We start from the raw sequence: 16102 nt of genomic DNA, 5'->3' as shown, positions 1-16102 counted from the left end.
CGCGATACTTTTTCGCCTCCCGGACTCTCCGCCTACTTCGCCTGTTTTGCAGGCGGAAAAGTATCGGGCGTGCGTCCCCGCGTATCCCAGTATTCAGAGGACGTGAAAACGGCACCCGGAGAAACTGAAACAGGTGAAAAGTACTGTCAAATTTGGGGAATTCAGCCTGGCACCCCCCAAAAGATGCACTGACATGGGGATCACTATGGGTCCCCCCAAATAGCATACTTGGGGACCCCCCTGGAGTCTATTTCGCTAGTTTTTAACTTTGTCCCCCAACTTTTTTTTTTTTTTTGCCCCCAAATTGAAAGTAATTTTTTGGGGTGTTCTTAAATGTATTTATTTTTTTTTACACAGTTTATCTTTGGGGGACTGTCTAAAGGCTGCACGGGGGTTCCCGCAACGTTGCACCCCAAAACCCCAATATTGCACTTTTTTTCGCCTGCTAGTCATAGGCAAAACTTTTTCACCTATTACATTGCATTGATTTGCCACCTAGGCGAAAAGTCTTTGAAATTGAATACGGCGATACTTTTCCGCCTGGCGAAATGATATCATCGGCGAAACTTTTGCCGATCTCGGCTTTTCGCTCCAAATTGAATACGGGCCATAGTTGGAGCACCCATTAGGCAACCTAGTCTCTTGCCTAGATCTCTGTGGGCACTGAGGGGCCTGGACTACACTAATGCTGGGCATACACGGCCAGATAAAATATCTGTCAGACCGACAGACATTTTATCTGGCAGCCTGCCAGCCGCAGATGTTGCCGGCATACACTGTGAGATTTCTCTCACAGTGTATCAGCCCGACATCCGGGCTCTGCCCCCGGGGGAGGAGACACAGGAAATGTCTGTGTGTCGGCCGCGGCTGGGCATACACTGCCCGATGCGGCCGACAGTTTACCGGGAAATATCGCATCGGGCGGGCATGCTGAACAATCCGGCATGCCCGACCGAGCAATATTTAACCCTCGGTCACCCCCCCCCACACGCTACAATTATCGGGGCGATCCGCCGATATCAGACGGATCGCCCTATAATTGTAGCGTGTATGACCAGCATAACCCATTTTATATATTTATTTAAATTTTTTTTATAAATAATCAGCAGGGGCCCAAATCAGTATGTTGCCTATTGCCCCAATGCATTCTCCTAATCTTTCCTTTCTGCCCAGAGTTGTTTCTCAAGTCAAATTTCTTGCTGCACATTAATGGTCTCATCCGTCTTTACTTGTCTAATGTCTTGGCATCCTATGCCTGCTTTTTTCGGTGGCCTTTCATGGGAGAATGCTTACTGTTGATTAATGCCTATTTATAATAATATTCCCCTTTAGAATGGTAACAGGTCCTCTTTACTGCTATAAGTGCAGCTTTAGTAGCCCCCCCCCCCACTCTCATTCTATAGGTGACATTGGACCTTAGCGATAGAGACTCCACTATGAGTTTTGCACCTAAAATAAAAACTGCAACATGTTTGAAACTCCTCCCCCATTTATACCCACACCCAGCAGGGAACCTTTTTTTTTTTTACTGCCCACATCAGTAGGGTGCTGTTGCACTGGGCTCTCTATAAAGCATCTTATCTTTATTTACCTGTACTTTTTATTTTCTGCTAAGAACTGGCGTGAAGATTATGGACATCCACACAGCCTCCATGGCTGTAATATGCCAGGAGTAGGCTGAGGAGGTTCTGGTACCACTACCACCTCCTGTCGCCCCCTCTGTGGGACTGCCTCTGGTTGGCATCTGGTCACGGTCGCTGCTGGTAGTGCACAGTCATTCACACTCTGCTACTGCAGCAGCATGGTTTCAGGTTGGTCACTGCCCTCTCCCAGGCACAGAAATGCAGATCCCCCAGTGTTCGGCAGATGGGTCAGGTGAGGTGCTGCCGGTTATTGCATTCCTACACTAGGCACAGCCTGGCTGTTTGGGGGGGGGAGGATGGTGCTAAGTTCTTGTCACCTCGGCACCTCTTCCTTGGCAAGTTTTCCTTACAGCGAGAAGCCCTTCCAGTCTCAGACCAGTAATCTATCTTCTGTAGGGAAATATTACTTGCAGCTGTCCTTTTGCTTTGACTTTATCTTTCTTGTTTGATAAAGAAAGACGGAAGTTTGGTGGGTGGCATCACTGATGGATATTTTTTTTCTACAAACTGCCTGATGGCTGGTGCCAGCATGTGTTTAAACTTCATCACAGCTTGTTGCTTAGCCTATGCAGCGCATTGCACATCCCCAAAAGGTCAGTGAGGGGGTAAGACTCAGGACAGTTATTACAGGTAAGGCGACAATGGTAAGGTAAAACTAACCTGTCTCACAACTAATATAAACCAACTCACGCTCTCTATTAGTGACTGAAAAATCCAATGCTTAGTGAATTCTGCTTCACAATATTGGGAAGAGCTGACACAAAAGGATCAATAAGTGGTTAATTTGACCAATTGGCCACAACAAGACCTTGTGATAACTTATCTGACACCTGAGTGCTACTCTCAGAAGGAAGACAAGGCTGGACATTGAGGATTCTTCGTACTCTGTGGAAGATTTTATTAGTCTGCATGTAATAGCCTATTCAGTACGATCTGTGTGGCAAGTTTTGAACATTCAGGACATTAAGGTGTGGGAGATGTATGACAATACACTGTTTGAGAGGAAGATGAAATAGTTAATTCCTTCCCTTATTTGAGAGACCTACTATGCAAAGTTTGGAACATACCTGATGGAGGTTCCATGTCCTTCATAGGTTGTATAATCCCCACTCAAGGTTGGTACCCCCATAGCACGTTTCTCTCAGACAACATTTATTCCAATCACAAATGCTGCGGCCCTTTGGGATGGCAGAGACAGAACATTTAAGACCATCCTTAGGACTTTGTTGTAACTGGGGCCCAATCTCAGACACACTTTAGCTTTGGATATTGTTAACAAGGTGGTGGAAAAGTAATTGGAGCAATTTCTGGCTTGAGTTGTTTGGATCCTGGTCTTATTAGGGCTAGAATTTTATGCTTCATTGGTCATGGCATGTTGTACAATGTGATTAAAGATTTGGGAAGTAGCTGCAAAATGTAAAACTCGATTCCATGCTTTTTTAAGGAAATGTCTTTTTATCCATAGCTGGATAAGATTCACATCCAGGTCATGGGTGGACAGTATTACTTTTTACATTTCAACAAGAATAAACTATGGGATTATAGGCTTTGGTCCTTTCACTCTGCTGGAGAAGCAAGGGTTCAAACATTGAGAGGATAATCTACTGTTTCGCATGATAGACTGGATAGAAGGAACAAGCCTTGCTCCACTAAAGCTGGCCATACACGCTACAATTATCGGGGTGATCCGCCCGATATCCGCGGATCGCCCCAATAATTATAGCGTGTGTGCGGGCAAGCGATTGTTAAATATTGCTCGGTCGGTCATGCCGGATTGTCCAGCATACCCGTCCGATGCGATATTTAGAGGGTAAACTGTCGGCTGCATCGGGCAGTGTATGCCCAACCGCGGCCGACAAGCAGACATTACCTGTGTTCCTTCCCATGGAAGGAACAGGGAAATGTCTCCTCCCCCGGGGGCGGAGCGCAGATGTCAGGGCTGATACACTGTGAGAAATCTCACAGTGTATGACGCGGACATCTGTGGCTGGCAGGCTGCCAGATAAAATGTCTGTTGGTCTGACAGGCATTTCATCTGGACTTGTATCCCCAGCTTTAGTGAATGGTTTCGGAGTCCCCAGAAAACCTGTCAGTATGATGAGCAATTTGCCTACCCAGGAGCACCTGTGGTGGGAGACTGTCTACTTCTATTTTAGTATCAGTGGTTCAGTTGTACTTCAGATTCCTGGATCCGGAGCATCAAAGATAGGGGCTATATATTGAGTGGACAGGCTCAGAATTAAATATCTGAGGTTCTTGTTCAATAGCATTGATTGCAATGAGTTCACGGTCTCCATGGACATCATGGATGCTTAGTTGCATTTTCGGATCTCGGAAGGTTACCAATGCCTTCTCAGATTTGCAGTTTGATCCTATAATTTTTAATTTCAGTTTCTACCTTTTTGACCTTTTCAACAGCTCCGTGGTTGTTCATGAGCATCATGAATGCTCTTCTGGCATAAGGTGATAATCATTCCTTATCTTTATGATTTCTTGACAAAGGTGATGTACCTAGTGTTAGAACTCTCTTCTGTTTTGCCATGTTCTTCAGTATGTTTTCGCGCCACTAGGGGTCACCAGGCCTCCTAATGTGTGAGCTGCAGTTCTTGATCCTGCCAGAGGGGTTGTTCATTCTAAAGGTGGGTGCACACCTGAAAGATATATCTGCAGATCGAGTGATCTGCAGATATATCTTTAGATGATGGTCGTTCATACACACTGTACGGCCATCATCTATCCGGCCGCACCCCTCCCCGCAGCTGCCGCTGTGTTTGTACGGGCGGTCTGCAGACATATCTGTCCATGGGCTGTGCAACACAGCCAATGCGATAATGTCTGTGAACGACGCGGCCGACGGCCAGCAGATATGTTGGCTTATCAATTGATCGGCCAATGTATCGGCCAGTGTGTACCCAGCATGACTTTGTTCTGCAGTCAAATGTCAGGTGATTTAATTATTAATTCATTACCAGTATGGACAACACCTGACAGGGTTCCCGCTATGGGCGCCCCGATAAAACAGCCTGCGGGTGCCGTCCCGACACTGCGGCTGGTGGGTGGGAAAAATGTAATTATAGCGATTAACGCCGGTGAATGGATGCCGGGAGCAAGCGCTCGGTATCTATTCACAGAGACATGAGCTCTTGGGAGATGCCCGGCATGTCCCAAGAGTGGTAGAGCGTCTTAAAGACATGTCCCCCTTTCCCGTGGTCACGCCCCCTTTTCGGACATGCCGGAGTGCCCTTTCCCTAGGTCTGGTGCCGGACCTAGAGTGAACACGAAGTTCTGACATCTGCTGGTTTAGTCTGCTGGATCAATAATGTTTCCTATTCTGGATTGTGTTCTTCTGACTGTCCTGTTTGTTTAGAGTAGACCTCGCCTTTGTCTTCAGCCTACCACTGATCCTGTCGGTAATTTGGATTACTTTATCTGCTATCTCAGTCCTCTGTCTGCCCTTGTTCTTTGCTAGGAACTTTGCCTGCTTCTGACCCAGTTTGTTTTTAAGATTTTGCTATTCTTCTTTCCTGCAATGAACTGTACCCTGAATTTTTTGTATTCTGCAGTCTGCAAGGGCTTTGCTTAAAAACCTGCATTAATGCATACTTATGTTAAACCTCTTTGTGCACCTGCAACTGGTTCTCATCAGTGTTTTGGTTTATGCATGTTGTGATTTCATAACCCATAGCCTTGCTTCTGGCCTATGTGCAAGAAACTACACAAACATTAGCGTCTCATGGATGTATTATCGACTATCACAAGTCCAATCTACTTCTATGAAGAGGCTCGTTTATCTGTGGCTGCTGTTTGCTTCCCTACAGCAGAAGGTGTTCTTGCCAGAAGATGAGATAGGCTCTTTACTCAGACTAATAAGGTCTTTTGAATCTCATACAAACGTCTATTCTTTTTTGCATGAATACATTGGGGCAGATGACCTCAACTTTTGCCATTTCAGGGCGTTCCATGTTGAGTTCATATCAAAATAAAATAAGTCGCACTATGAATCCGATAACTTCACTCCATAAATGGGGCTACCTATTTGCCATAAGGGACTGGACAGTCCTGACAACAGATGCCTGCCTTCATGGGCCTTCACTCTTTATTGCTGATTTCATGGGTCTTGGTGTCAGATGGAAGCTAAGCTAGAATGTTTCAGAATTAATAGTGGCGTTAAACACTCTAATAATCTAAGGACATCTGTGGGAAAACCAATAAGGATATAGGCGGACAATGTCACAGCAGTGGCATACATCCATCTGCTTCTCCATGTATGAATTTACTAGTGTAACAGGTTCAGTGTATTTGCATCAAAATGTACTTGTTTGGACCAAAGGTGCTGCACATTGCAACTTCTGAGCATTCCCAACCGTGAGGGGCTATTTTGGATTCATCCCCAAAAGGAAGAAAGAGAGAACTGGTTTTCTCTAATTGTATTAAATCATTTTCTCTGAGTCCATTGGATAATAAAGCACGTTCATCAGTTCTCGTGTAGAAGTTTACAAAGTGAAATATTTTCAGGGAATGCTGTGTTTTTTCTCTCCTTTATTCCTCTGTCATTGGTCCTGTGGGGCTTGGTTAGAAAAATAATGGAGTTCCCTGGAGAGTGGCTTAGGCATTTCAAATAATTCAGTTCTTTTAGTCTGAGCTTGTATGTCCCCAAGGTCCAAAGTCCCCTATGGATTCGGAAAAAGGTGGCTGTACTGTATGGTACTTCTACGCTGTTCAACTGGAACTGAGCTGTGAGTGACCAGTTCTGTTTCTAATGCTGTGTCCAGGAATAAAGTAGCATTTTAAAACTCCACCTTTGGATTCATGTGGAAAGTTATTTAATTTTTTTTTGTGCGATCACCAGGATTTGCCTCCCGTGAGGAATGTACAAAATAAAATAAAATAAAAATAATGTGTGCATCATCTTGCGATTGAGCCCTATAAATAATAATCCCTTTGTGTTGCATTTTTCAGTGTTAAGAAATTGTCAGCCCTTAGAAGCCTGTCCAAGCTGGCAAAGGGCCATGATCAGGCGCAACAAAACTGAGATCACTGGGAGGGTAGAAGTGTGAAGGTTGCAAAAGATCCCCCTTCGGCAATGCTAAGCTTCCCATAGCCTGGTAAATTGGCCCACACTGTAGTCCCACATATCTCTGATTAGTGACACCTGGTGCGGGGAGGGATGCCATGTGTGCGGCGCTGTCACGCACCGCTGAAAAGGGTCCGTGGCCTTGTGGAAGGAGGTGTGGTCTCATGGAAGGGGTGTGGCCTCACTGCCTGAACCTTGTCCAGTGCTTTTCACTGGGGTGGTTAGGGGTCCTGGAGGTGCGTGCAGTACTGGCTCCCTCACTGTGACAGGAGCCGAGTGCTGCACTTAATGCTACAGTGCAGCACCCGGCTCCTGTCACTGAGGGGGAGCCTGCACCTTGCTGTCACCCCTCGGCGGGTGACAACCGGGTGTGGCCCGCACACCCCTTTTGACGCCATTGTCTCTGATATCTTTTTGTGTTCATCAGTTCTTAAATTGCCCTGATGCTTAAACCATGTGGAAGCAGCCATCTACACATGGTTTTAGCCTTAATGCATAGACTCCTTTAACCCATAATGCACTCAAATTTGGTCCTCAGGACCCAAACTGTGCATGTTTTCCAGGTCTCCTCACAGAATCACAAGGGAAATAAATAGCTCCACCTGTGGATCTTTTAAAATGTGTTAGCGAGTAATTTATACTCCTGTGCACCTGCTGGGTGACCTGGAAAACGTGACCTTTGTGGGGTCCTGAGGACCGAGTTTGAGAACCACTGTCAACATGGCGTGTTCCATAATTTACAAAATGCTCTGCTCCTGGACTTCCCACCTAATTTATGATTGCAGCCACCTGTGGTGAAACACCTGTCTCATCAATTAACTAGTTCAACACAGGTGGCTGCAATCATAAATTAGGTGGGAAGTCCAGGAGCAGAGCATTTTGTACCTGATGGAAGGGGACATGTTGGAGGGTAGGATAATGTATTGAACACAGACAATCCATGTGCCGCCTTTTACCATCAGACCTTAGTAACCCTAAACACTGTTAAACGTGATAAGTAAACTTATTTTTTTCCCTCTTCATGCTCATAAAAAAGGTATACATTCCAATATATTATCAAACATTGAGATCATTTGAGAAAAAAAAAAGTTAAATAAATATGCTACTTGTGAATATATGCCTCGTAGATATGAAAATTACTCAAGTCAATAAGCCTACGGTCCTTAAGTGGTTAATGTCACTGGATAACTAAACCCAATACAGAGTGCTTGCTTTAATCTGAATGCAGGCTACATTCTGTAGTGTTCCCGTTGGGCAGTTTTAGCAGGCCACGCCCTGCCCGATTTTTAAAGGGCAAAATGCGTCCTGACCTTTTATCAGCGCCCCTCTATAACAGCCTTCCCTAAGTCTACTCCCCCCCCCCACCTACGGGTGGGAAAAGCTCCAGTGACTGATCACTGCTGGTGAGCTCGAACAGACTACAATGTCCTGCTTGACCCACTTCCCCAGGGAAGATGTATGGCATCAGGCCCCCCTCCACCTGCGCACCATCCCACATAGCCCCCCTGTCCCCATGGCATCTCGGGTATGCTGTCTCCAAGTACTTTCTAAGATGATAGGCTTCCAGAGTTACAATAACCAACACAGATTGGTTGGTTCATTTGGTGAGTGAGTGTGAGTGTTCTATGCAGTGAAATATCCTTCTGAGTTACATGTTTCCTATACCTATTATACTGTTGCACTATGATTGTCGATATTTATAATGTTAACAATCATCATGTAAACACTGATGAAATGTCCGCAATGATAGGATGTTGACATATCGTCCCTGATGGTCCAGCAGTGACTTGCCTGCACCAGCGGCGTCTTCCAGGTCCCGGCGGTCATGTGATTGTTACTTCTGGCCGAGTCATCTGATGGATCGGCGCTCTGATGAGTACACTGGCCCTAACCCTCCCGTCCCGCAGCCTAATCCTAACTCTCCCGCCCTGCAGCCTAGCATTAATGTCTACATTCCGACAATGTTAGCTTTTCACATGTCGGCATTGTGAACATTCTCAGAATGTCGACATGTTGCCTGTGGACATTTTAACAATGCAGACACCATAACTGTCGACATTATTAATTGTCGACCTAATGATTGCATCCCTACTATAATACATTACATAGGCTTACAGCTGCACCTGGCTTTCCCAGAGCTGTTAGTTTCTGTAACACAGATCTGGCTACTCACAATAAGTGGAGGCGTAGTATAATACTGTTTTTAGCCAGAGTTGTGGCCGAAATGTAGGATACAGGGAGAAGACAGCCTCTTGGGGAAGTTGCGAGGGCTCCGGGTGTAAGTGGGCCCCTTAGAAAAATAGGACTCTAGGTGGTGATGAGACCTGAGGGGAAATCTCAGGAAAATCCATTCGGTACGATCAGTCGGCGATAACGATATCGCTGACTGATCAACCTGAACCTTCCCGGTGTGCTGGGTGATCGATATTGATCATCTAGCATACCACCAACCCACCAATGACTGCCAGCGATCAACGATCGCGGGTTCCTATAGTAACCTGGTCGATATCGACCAGGTGGACCTGCATGCAGGGACGATGGACGATATCTTTATCGTGCATATGTGCCCGCGCATCGCAGGTCGTTGGTGGGTTAGAAGGGACCAAAAAATACCTGATATGAAAGATGACAATATGATCAATATCGTTATCATTCATACTGTGCATTTTTATCGTACCGTGTGTACGCACCATTAGTGTCTCCCTCCTCTAGGTAACAGTAAACAGTCGGGATTGATATGAAAAGTAGAGTCTACCTTTGGTAAAAAGAAAGATTAGGTCACAACAACACTTTATCATATATATATATATATATATATATATATATATATATATATATATATATATGGCGCTTCCACCACCTGTGCTGAGCAGCTCCAGTGCACCCTCTGGGGGAGATGTATCAAACTAGGGACATGTTATGAGTGGAGGTAGCCCATGCGCAGTGTCCAAGTAAACTCCCACCTTCGCTGGCATATGCGTATTGTGGACTTAATTGTATAATTAATAGACAAGTTTCAGTCTATAAGCGTAATATTTTCAATAAATTCCATAGATCCAGGACAATCTGTGGGTATACATTGTACATAGTAACAGTTCAGTGATGGTGGATAGATCTTAATGAATCATGGACAGTCGGAAACTCACAAGTGAGGGATATGTAATACATATGCTCCCGATGTTCATCAGACGTTGAGTAATGCTATCCAAGCATTGCACAAGCTGCTACATTAATTGCAGTTTGCAATACAGTACACACACAATCCTACATGTTTGAAAATTGTTTTTAAATGATTGTGTTCAGACTCTGACAACTATCTCCTATATGCACACTAATCATTTCTGATATCTGTAACATAGAGATTCTTGTATAATATTTTGATTGCAGTACTGTAACTAGCTTCTATAAAAGTTTAACAATACCCCTTTTCCACTGGCCAAAATACCCTCTTATTGCCGTGTCAACCAGGGTAGCGGCTCAGTGGAAAAGGCTCCTAGGAAAAAATCCCGGGTCGATTAACCCAGGATTTCTTCCCAGGTATTGAGCAGGGTTTTTAGCTGGTAAAACCCTGGTCAGGCTCAGTGGAAACGGGTTACCCGGGTCTTCCGACCGAAGGCCTGTTTCCAGCAAACTGATTGGGTGGTATTCGGAAGCTGTCACCGTGGAGGGAACAATTATAGCCTCCCCGTATGGTACGTTCCAGTTTTTACCCCAACCTCACTTCATACGGGGAGGCTGTAATCTCTCCCGGCCGTCTCCCCGATGACAGCTGTGACATCACAGCCTCCCAAAAGGACACCTTCTCCCCCCGATCCTAGGAAGGACCCCCTCCCCTGGTTGCCGGTCTAGCATTCATGGGGAGAGCTGGAGTTTCCGGTGCTTGGTGTGCAGTATGAACCGCCCCGGTCAGACCTGGGATTTTGGTGGAAAAGGGATATTAATCTACTTGCAGACCTTGCCGGTTATTACAAAGCGATTGTTTTTTGTCTTTGCCTAATGATACCAACGTTTCCTTATTTCTTTTCAAAGCCCTTGTTGTTGTTCCTGTTTGATCAGGAAACTATTTAGCGGTGTTGTCTTGTGGCAGGAAGTGGCCAGACAATATTAGGCTGTAGGCAGGTTTAGAGGATCCAGAAATTAGGCAAAGGGCTGGGAGAGTTCATTCTGGGAAGGTTTGCATTTTGACAACTTCCTTTAGCCATTTTGCCTAGGCTTAAATGTTGTTGTTGGTACCAGTATGATGGAATCAGAGATCGGGTGAGCGTACACCACAGGTTCTCAAACTCTGTCCTTACGACCCCAAACAGTGCATGTTTTGCAGGTCTCCTCACAGAATCGCAAGTTAAATAATTAGCTCCAACTGTGGATCTTTTAAAATGTGTCAGTGAGTAATGACTACACCTGGGCACCTGCTGGGTGACCTGGAAAATTTGACCTGTGTGGGGTCCTGAGGACTGAGTTTGAGAACCACTGGCGTACACTATACCAATGTCAGACCAACTGGTAAGTCCGGGGGTCAGATTGGATGAAAATTGTAGTGTGTACCCAGCTTTAGAGACTTTCATTTGCGAGCATTTCCTTCCTTCTAAAATGTAAGTTTCTGACTACACACAGCAGTTAATTCTTTACAAAACAAATTTCCATAGAAGTGTTAAGGTGCGTACACACTAGACGATCAGGAAAGACAGTACGATTACGACATCGTAATCGTACCGTCGTTCCTGATCCCCTGTAGTGTCTGCACTGAACCATCAGTCATTCAGTGCAGGCACTGTCCATCATTCCTGAACATGCCAATCTGTCGTTATCGTCAGATTGTGCTGCATGTTCAGGCGATGGACAATGTCGGAAACGACCAGCGGGAGTGCGCATCACTGGTCGTTCCGACATAAAAGTGCACGATTACTGAGCGATTGCACGATTACGATGTCGTAATCGTGCAGTCGCTCAGTAATATCGCCCAGTGTGTACCCACCATTACTGGTGGATACAGTTTAGAAAGTGTAACTGAATCCTCACAGATGATCCAGTATCACGGCTAAAGCTGTCCTCACACTGATAATTATGCAGGGTTTTCATTCAAACTAAACTAAATGTATAAAAATGGCCGTCTGCTTTGGAGCCGGTATAGGCACATTCCATTAAAACAACAGTCTGTCTGTATAGACAGTTGCATTTAATATACATATCGGCGCTTATCTCTTGTCTTATTCTGGGACAGCCAAAACAAACAAATCTGCCTGAACAATAGAAACCGCTGAAAGGGAAGTGAAACTTTAGAAGTCACTTTGCTGTCTGCAGCTTGTATAATAAATCTACAACTATGGGAGTAGAAATTGTATCGTTTCTGGACTGTATATAAACCATTTATTATTTTCCACACAATAACAAAATGGCTGCTGTTCCTGATCAACAAGTGTCAATCATCAAGAAACACTCCAGTGTCATTTGTGATGAACCGAAAGTGTGCGATGACGACTACTTAAGTGTCTCTTATGGCAAGTGCCAGTAAACCACCTGCTTATTTATAGTCCGATGAAGGGTAATGAATAAGAATTCACTGGACCAGTGGTTCCCAGATTTTCTCGGTTCACTGCTCTCTTTGGCTCTGGGCGATTTTATTTATTTTTTCCCACAGTTTCACGGCACCAAGGGGGAAATGCAGAGAGCGTTGAGATAACATTACAATGCGAGTACAAATGAGCGTTTACTAAAAAACTCTTTCCTATTGAGCTAGTCTGCAAAAAGGATTAAAATCCGACACTTGTGCTCACCTGCCATCTTTTGGTACAGATAAGTGGTGTTGGATATGGCTGTGCTTCTGTTTGTTCATCAGCAGCCACCAGCACACTGTAAATTGGCAGTGTAGACTAGAGCAATACCTATGTAGGGCCAAGAGGCAGTGCGAGGCTCGGCCTACAAACGCCCTGGCGAGATTAATTTGCAGCACATGTCCATTTGCAGCACCCCTGACACTGCGCTGCGTTGCCCCAGAGTGCAGCAGCCTTCAGTTTGGGAACCACTGCTCTGGACCATAACATTATGATGGCTGAAATTCCCCTTTACAAAATCTTCTGCTTGTTTAATTTAAACTACATTTTAATCATGTGTTATAGGAATATGGAACAGAACATATTTGAATCTGTTCCTAGAGTGCTGCTGCTCTTGCAGCGAGGGGTTTAGGGCTTCATTGTTTTCAATCAGTTTATTTTATTCTGGATTAATCCCTAGTGACGGAATGGAGCCACTGACTTTGCATTTTCTGTTTCCTTTTAATGTTCTAGGTTGGCTGCAGGTAACATTGCACTATCATCATGGAAGAGACTGAGAGCCAGGCTGTGCCACTCACCTCCTCAAGCCCTAGAGATGACACCACCAAATCCGGAGCCGGCTCTGAGAGTCCGCAGGACACCATGCAACTCAAAAAGGAGATCACGCTGCTCAATGGGGTTTGTCTCATTGTGGGCAACATGATTGGCTCAGGGATCTTTGTGTCTCCTAAGGGTGTTCTCATTTATTCAGCCTCGTACGGCTTATCTCTAGTCCTGTGGACAATAGGTGGAGTCTTCTCAGTGATCGGAGCGCTATGTTACGCGGAACTTGGTACTACAATTACCAAATCGGGAGCCAGCTATGCATACATCCTTGAGGCTTTTGGGGGCTTTGTTGCCTTCATCAGGCTCTGGACTTCATTGCTTATTATTGAACCCACCAGCCAAGCAGTCATTGCCATCACGTTTGCCAACTACCTGGTACAACCCGTCTTCCCAACATGTGAACCTCCTTATGTGGCATCCCGACTGATTGCTGCTGCTTGTGTGTGTATGTATGGTGCCGACTATCCGTAATCAATACATGTAGAAATTATTATCCTTTATAAAGTTGTAGTAATCTTGGGAATTGTAAAGGGGTTTTCCAGCTGTAGTGTACTATCTCGTACATGCTCTCTTGCAACATTTACTAAATACATTGGTATTTCTCATCAGATACCTTTTTGTGTACTTCTGTACAGAAAGGAATCCAGTGCAGAGGGCCCCAAAAGAAGTAAATATATATTGTGTGTGTTATCCAGGTAACATGAAAATAATGACATTTAAGAATTCATATTTGCCTGTAGGTCTCAATGTTTGATGCAAATCTCAATGTCAAATTTTTATTATTGTGTTTATGTGATGTTTATTTTAATAGATTTACAAAAAACTCCACCACAAAGCTGCTATAGTTGAAAGCCAAAGCTGGTGAATCTTACTAGGCAGATACCGGTCAATTGGTCCATATAAAAAGGTCGACATATTCTGAATGTCGCCAGTAAAAAAAAGGTTGACATGGTCATTAGGTCGACCATCATTAGGTTGATTAGGTTAAATGGTCGACATAGTCAAAATGTGGACATTTAACATGTCGACATTAACCTGTGGACACATTTTTTTTTTATGTTTTTTTTTTAGGGTTAGGCTAAATAAATAAAAAAAATTAGTTGGACATGTAGTGTCGGCATGTTAAATGTCGACCTTTTGATCGTTCAACAATTTAACCCTGTCGATCTAAATACATGTATAGAGAATAATGGTCGACCTAATGACCATGTCAACCTTTTTACTGTCAACATTCAGAAGTTACCAGCAGTCCAGCTCTGAAAGCGTTAACTTGTCTGTAGTAAGTCGTTATTTAATAAGTTAATACTCCTAGTAGATAAACAAACAATACTAGTGTGATTCCTATTCTATCAAAGGAAACTGCTTGTAATTGGTAAGATACAATCTTCAAAGAAAGTACTAAAACCATTCCATAAATCTCCTTACTGCAAATAAAAAAAATGCTCCTAATTGTATAATTGAAAGCTTACATTTGCTGAATGATTTCATTTTATTTCAGATTATTATTATTTTAAAAAAAAAGTTAGATTACAAAACAACCAACAAAACATCAGTGCTTTATACAACGTTCTGCTTCTGTGTTCCATACTCAGGATCCAGAAGGAAAGACTCTGTTATGTAGGTATTATTGTTGCACAGGCAGCTATGCACAACAGAGCCCTATTTATACCTCATTTTCTTTCATTTATGTCCGTGGCCTGTTTTATGTAATCCCACTGCTGGCAGGATGTTCCTTCTGGTTTCTCTCTATGGGGGAAGATGTATCAAACGTTTTAAAGAGGACAGGTGAAGTTGACCAAAGCAACCAATCGGATGCTAGCTATCATTTATCTAGTACATTCTATAAAATGATAGCTAGAACTGATTGGTTGCTATGGATAACTTCTCCAACATTCCGCTCTTAAAAGTCTTGATGCATGTCCCTCTGCGTCTCCAATGCAATGATCAACATAGTGCTTTGAGAACACAAACGTTCCGCAAAGTTCAATATGGTGAATTGAAGGTGAATGAATGGAGACAGATGTCTTTATTTAAAAACAATAAGAAATCCCAAAAGATAATTTTATTCATATGCAGAAACCAATCTTTGTATGTGGAATGGTCCTTCACTTGGAAAACAACATGATTGTGGTTTAAAATTTGCATAGTTAATTGGATCAATGCCATTTTGGTTTATCCATTATTACAGTGATTAATGCAATGGAGCTTTAACAAAGGAATAAGGAATTCTAGACTGAAATAATGTCACATTTAGTGGAAAGGTTCCGTGAGTAATAATAAATGTGCAAAGGGTCTACCAGACCATTCACTGCAAGGACGACTGTATAATAGGTTTATATTTAGCCCTGCACATGTAGATGGTCTGCAATTGAGTAATAGTTGTTACCAGATATATATATATATATCTCCAACATGTACACATACCCAGACACCCAAACAGACTGATGATGTATTTTTGGAACGTCTGAGTTAACACTTTCAGAGCTGGACTGCTGATGGCTCTTAATAAGTCTTGAGACTTGTTATGTTTATACTCATTACAGATAACGTTTAATACACTTAAGCATGAATATGTATTTTGTTCATTCTGCGCTTAATGATGTCCACTTTCCCCCCCACAGGTCTCATCACCTTTATAAACTGCGCCTATGTGAAATGGGGGACACGGGTACAGGATCTCTTCACCTATGCCAAAGTCATTGCGCTTATTGCTATAATTATAACGGGCATTGTTCAGTTGTGCAAAGGTAAGGATATGAAAATACACAGACCTGTAGGAGTAAATCTCCTGCCCCCCCACCCCCTCTTGTTGTATCCTGTCAGATGTCTTCCTGTATGTGCATAAAACTGATGGCTTGCTCTTTAGAATGGGAGAGTGTATTAAAAACAATGCTTTGAATACGATGTAAAGGAAAACTGCTAACCCAAGTAAATGCATGTAGTATTAAACGCTCATGACATCCTACAATGGCCTTTGATAAGTCTCACAATACCACAGACTATTTTGT

The 16102-nt window shown here is 43.7% G+C and overlaps 1 protein-coding gene across 2 annotated transcripts in view; it reads left to right on the top strand.

The window, feature by feature from the left end:
• SLC7A6 (solute carrier family 7 member 6) overlaps positions 1–16102 on the top strand; it is a 38751-nt gene that overhangs the window by 1354 nt on the left and 21295 nt on the right. For both annotated transcript variants that reach the window (XM_088471897.1, XM_088471898.1), the window contains exons 2-3: positions 13002–13539; positions 15716–15841. In XM_088471897.1, coding sequence (XP_088328023.1) covers positions 13032–13539; positions 15716–15841 — 634 coding nt within the window. In that variant the 5' untranslated portion in view covers positions 13002–13031. The remainder of the gene's footprint in view (positions 1–13001; positions 13540–15715; positions 15842–16102) is intronic.

Source organism: Taudactylus pleione, unplaced genomic scaffold, assembly GCF_031769625.1.
Source record: "Taudactylus pleione unplaced genomic scaffold, aTauple2 ptg000117l, whole genome shotgun sequence".
Lineage (NCBI taxonomy): Eukaryota > Metazoa > Chordata > Amphibia > Anura > Myobatrachidae > Taudactylus > Taudactylus pleione.
This window is presented reverse-complemented; position numbering and strand designations above follow the sequence as displayed.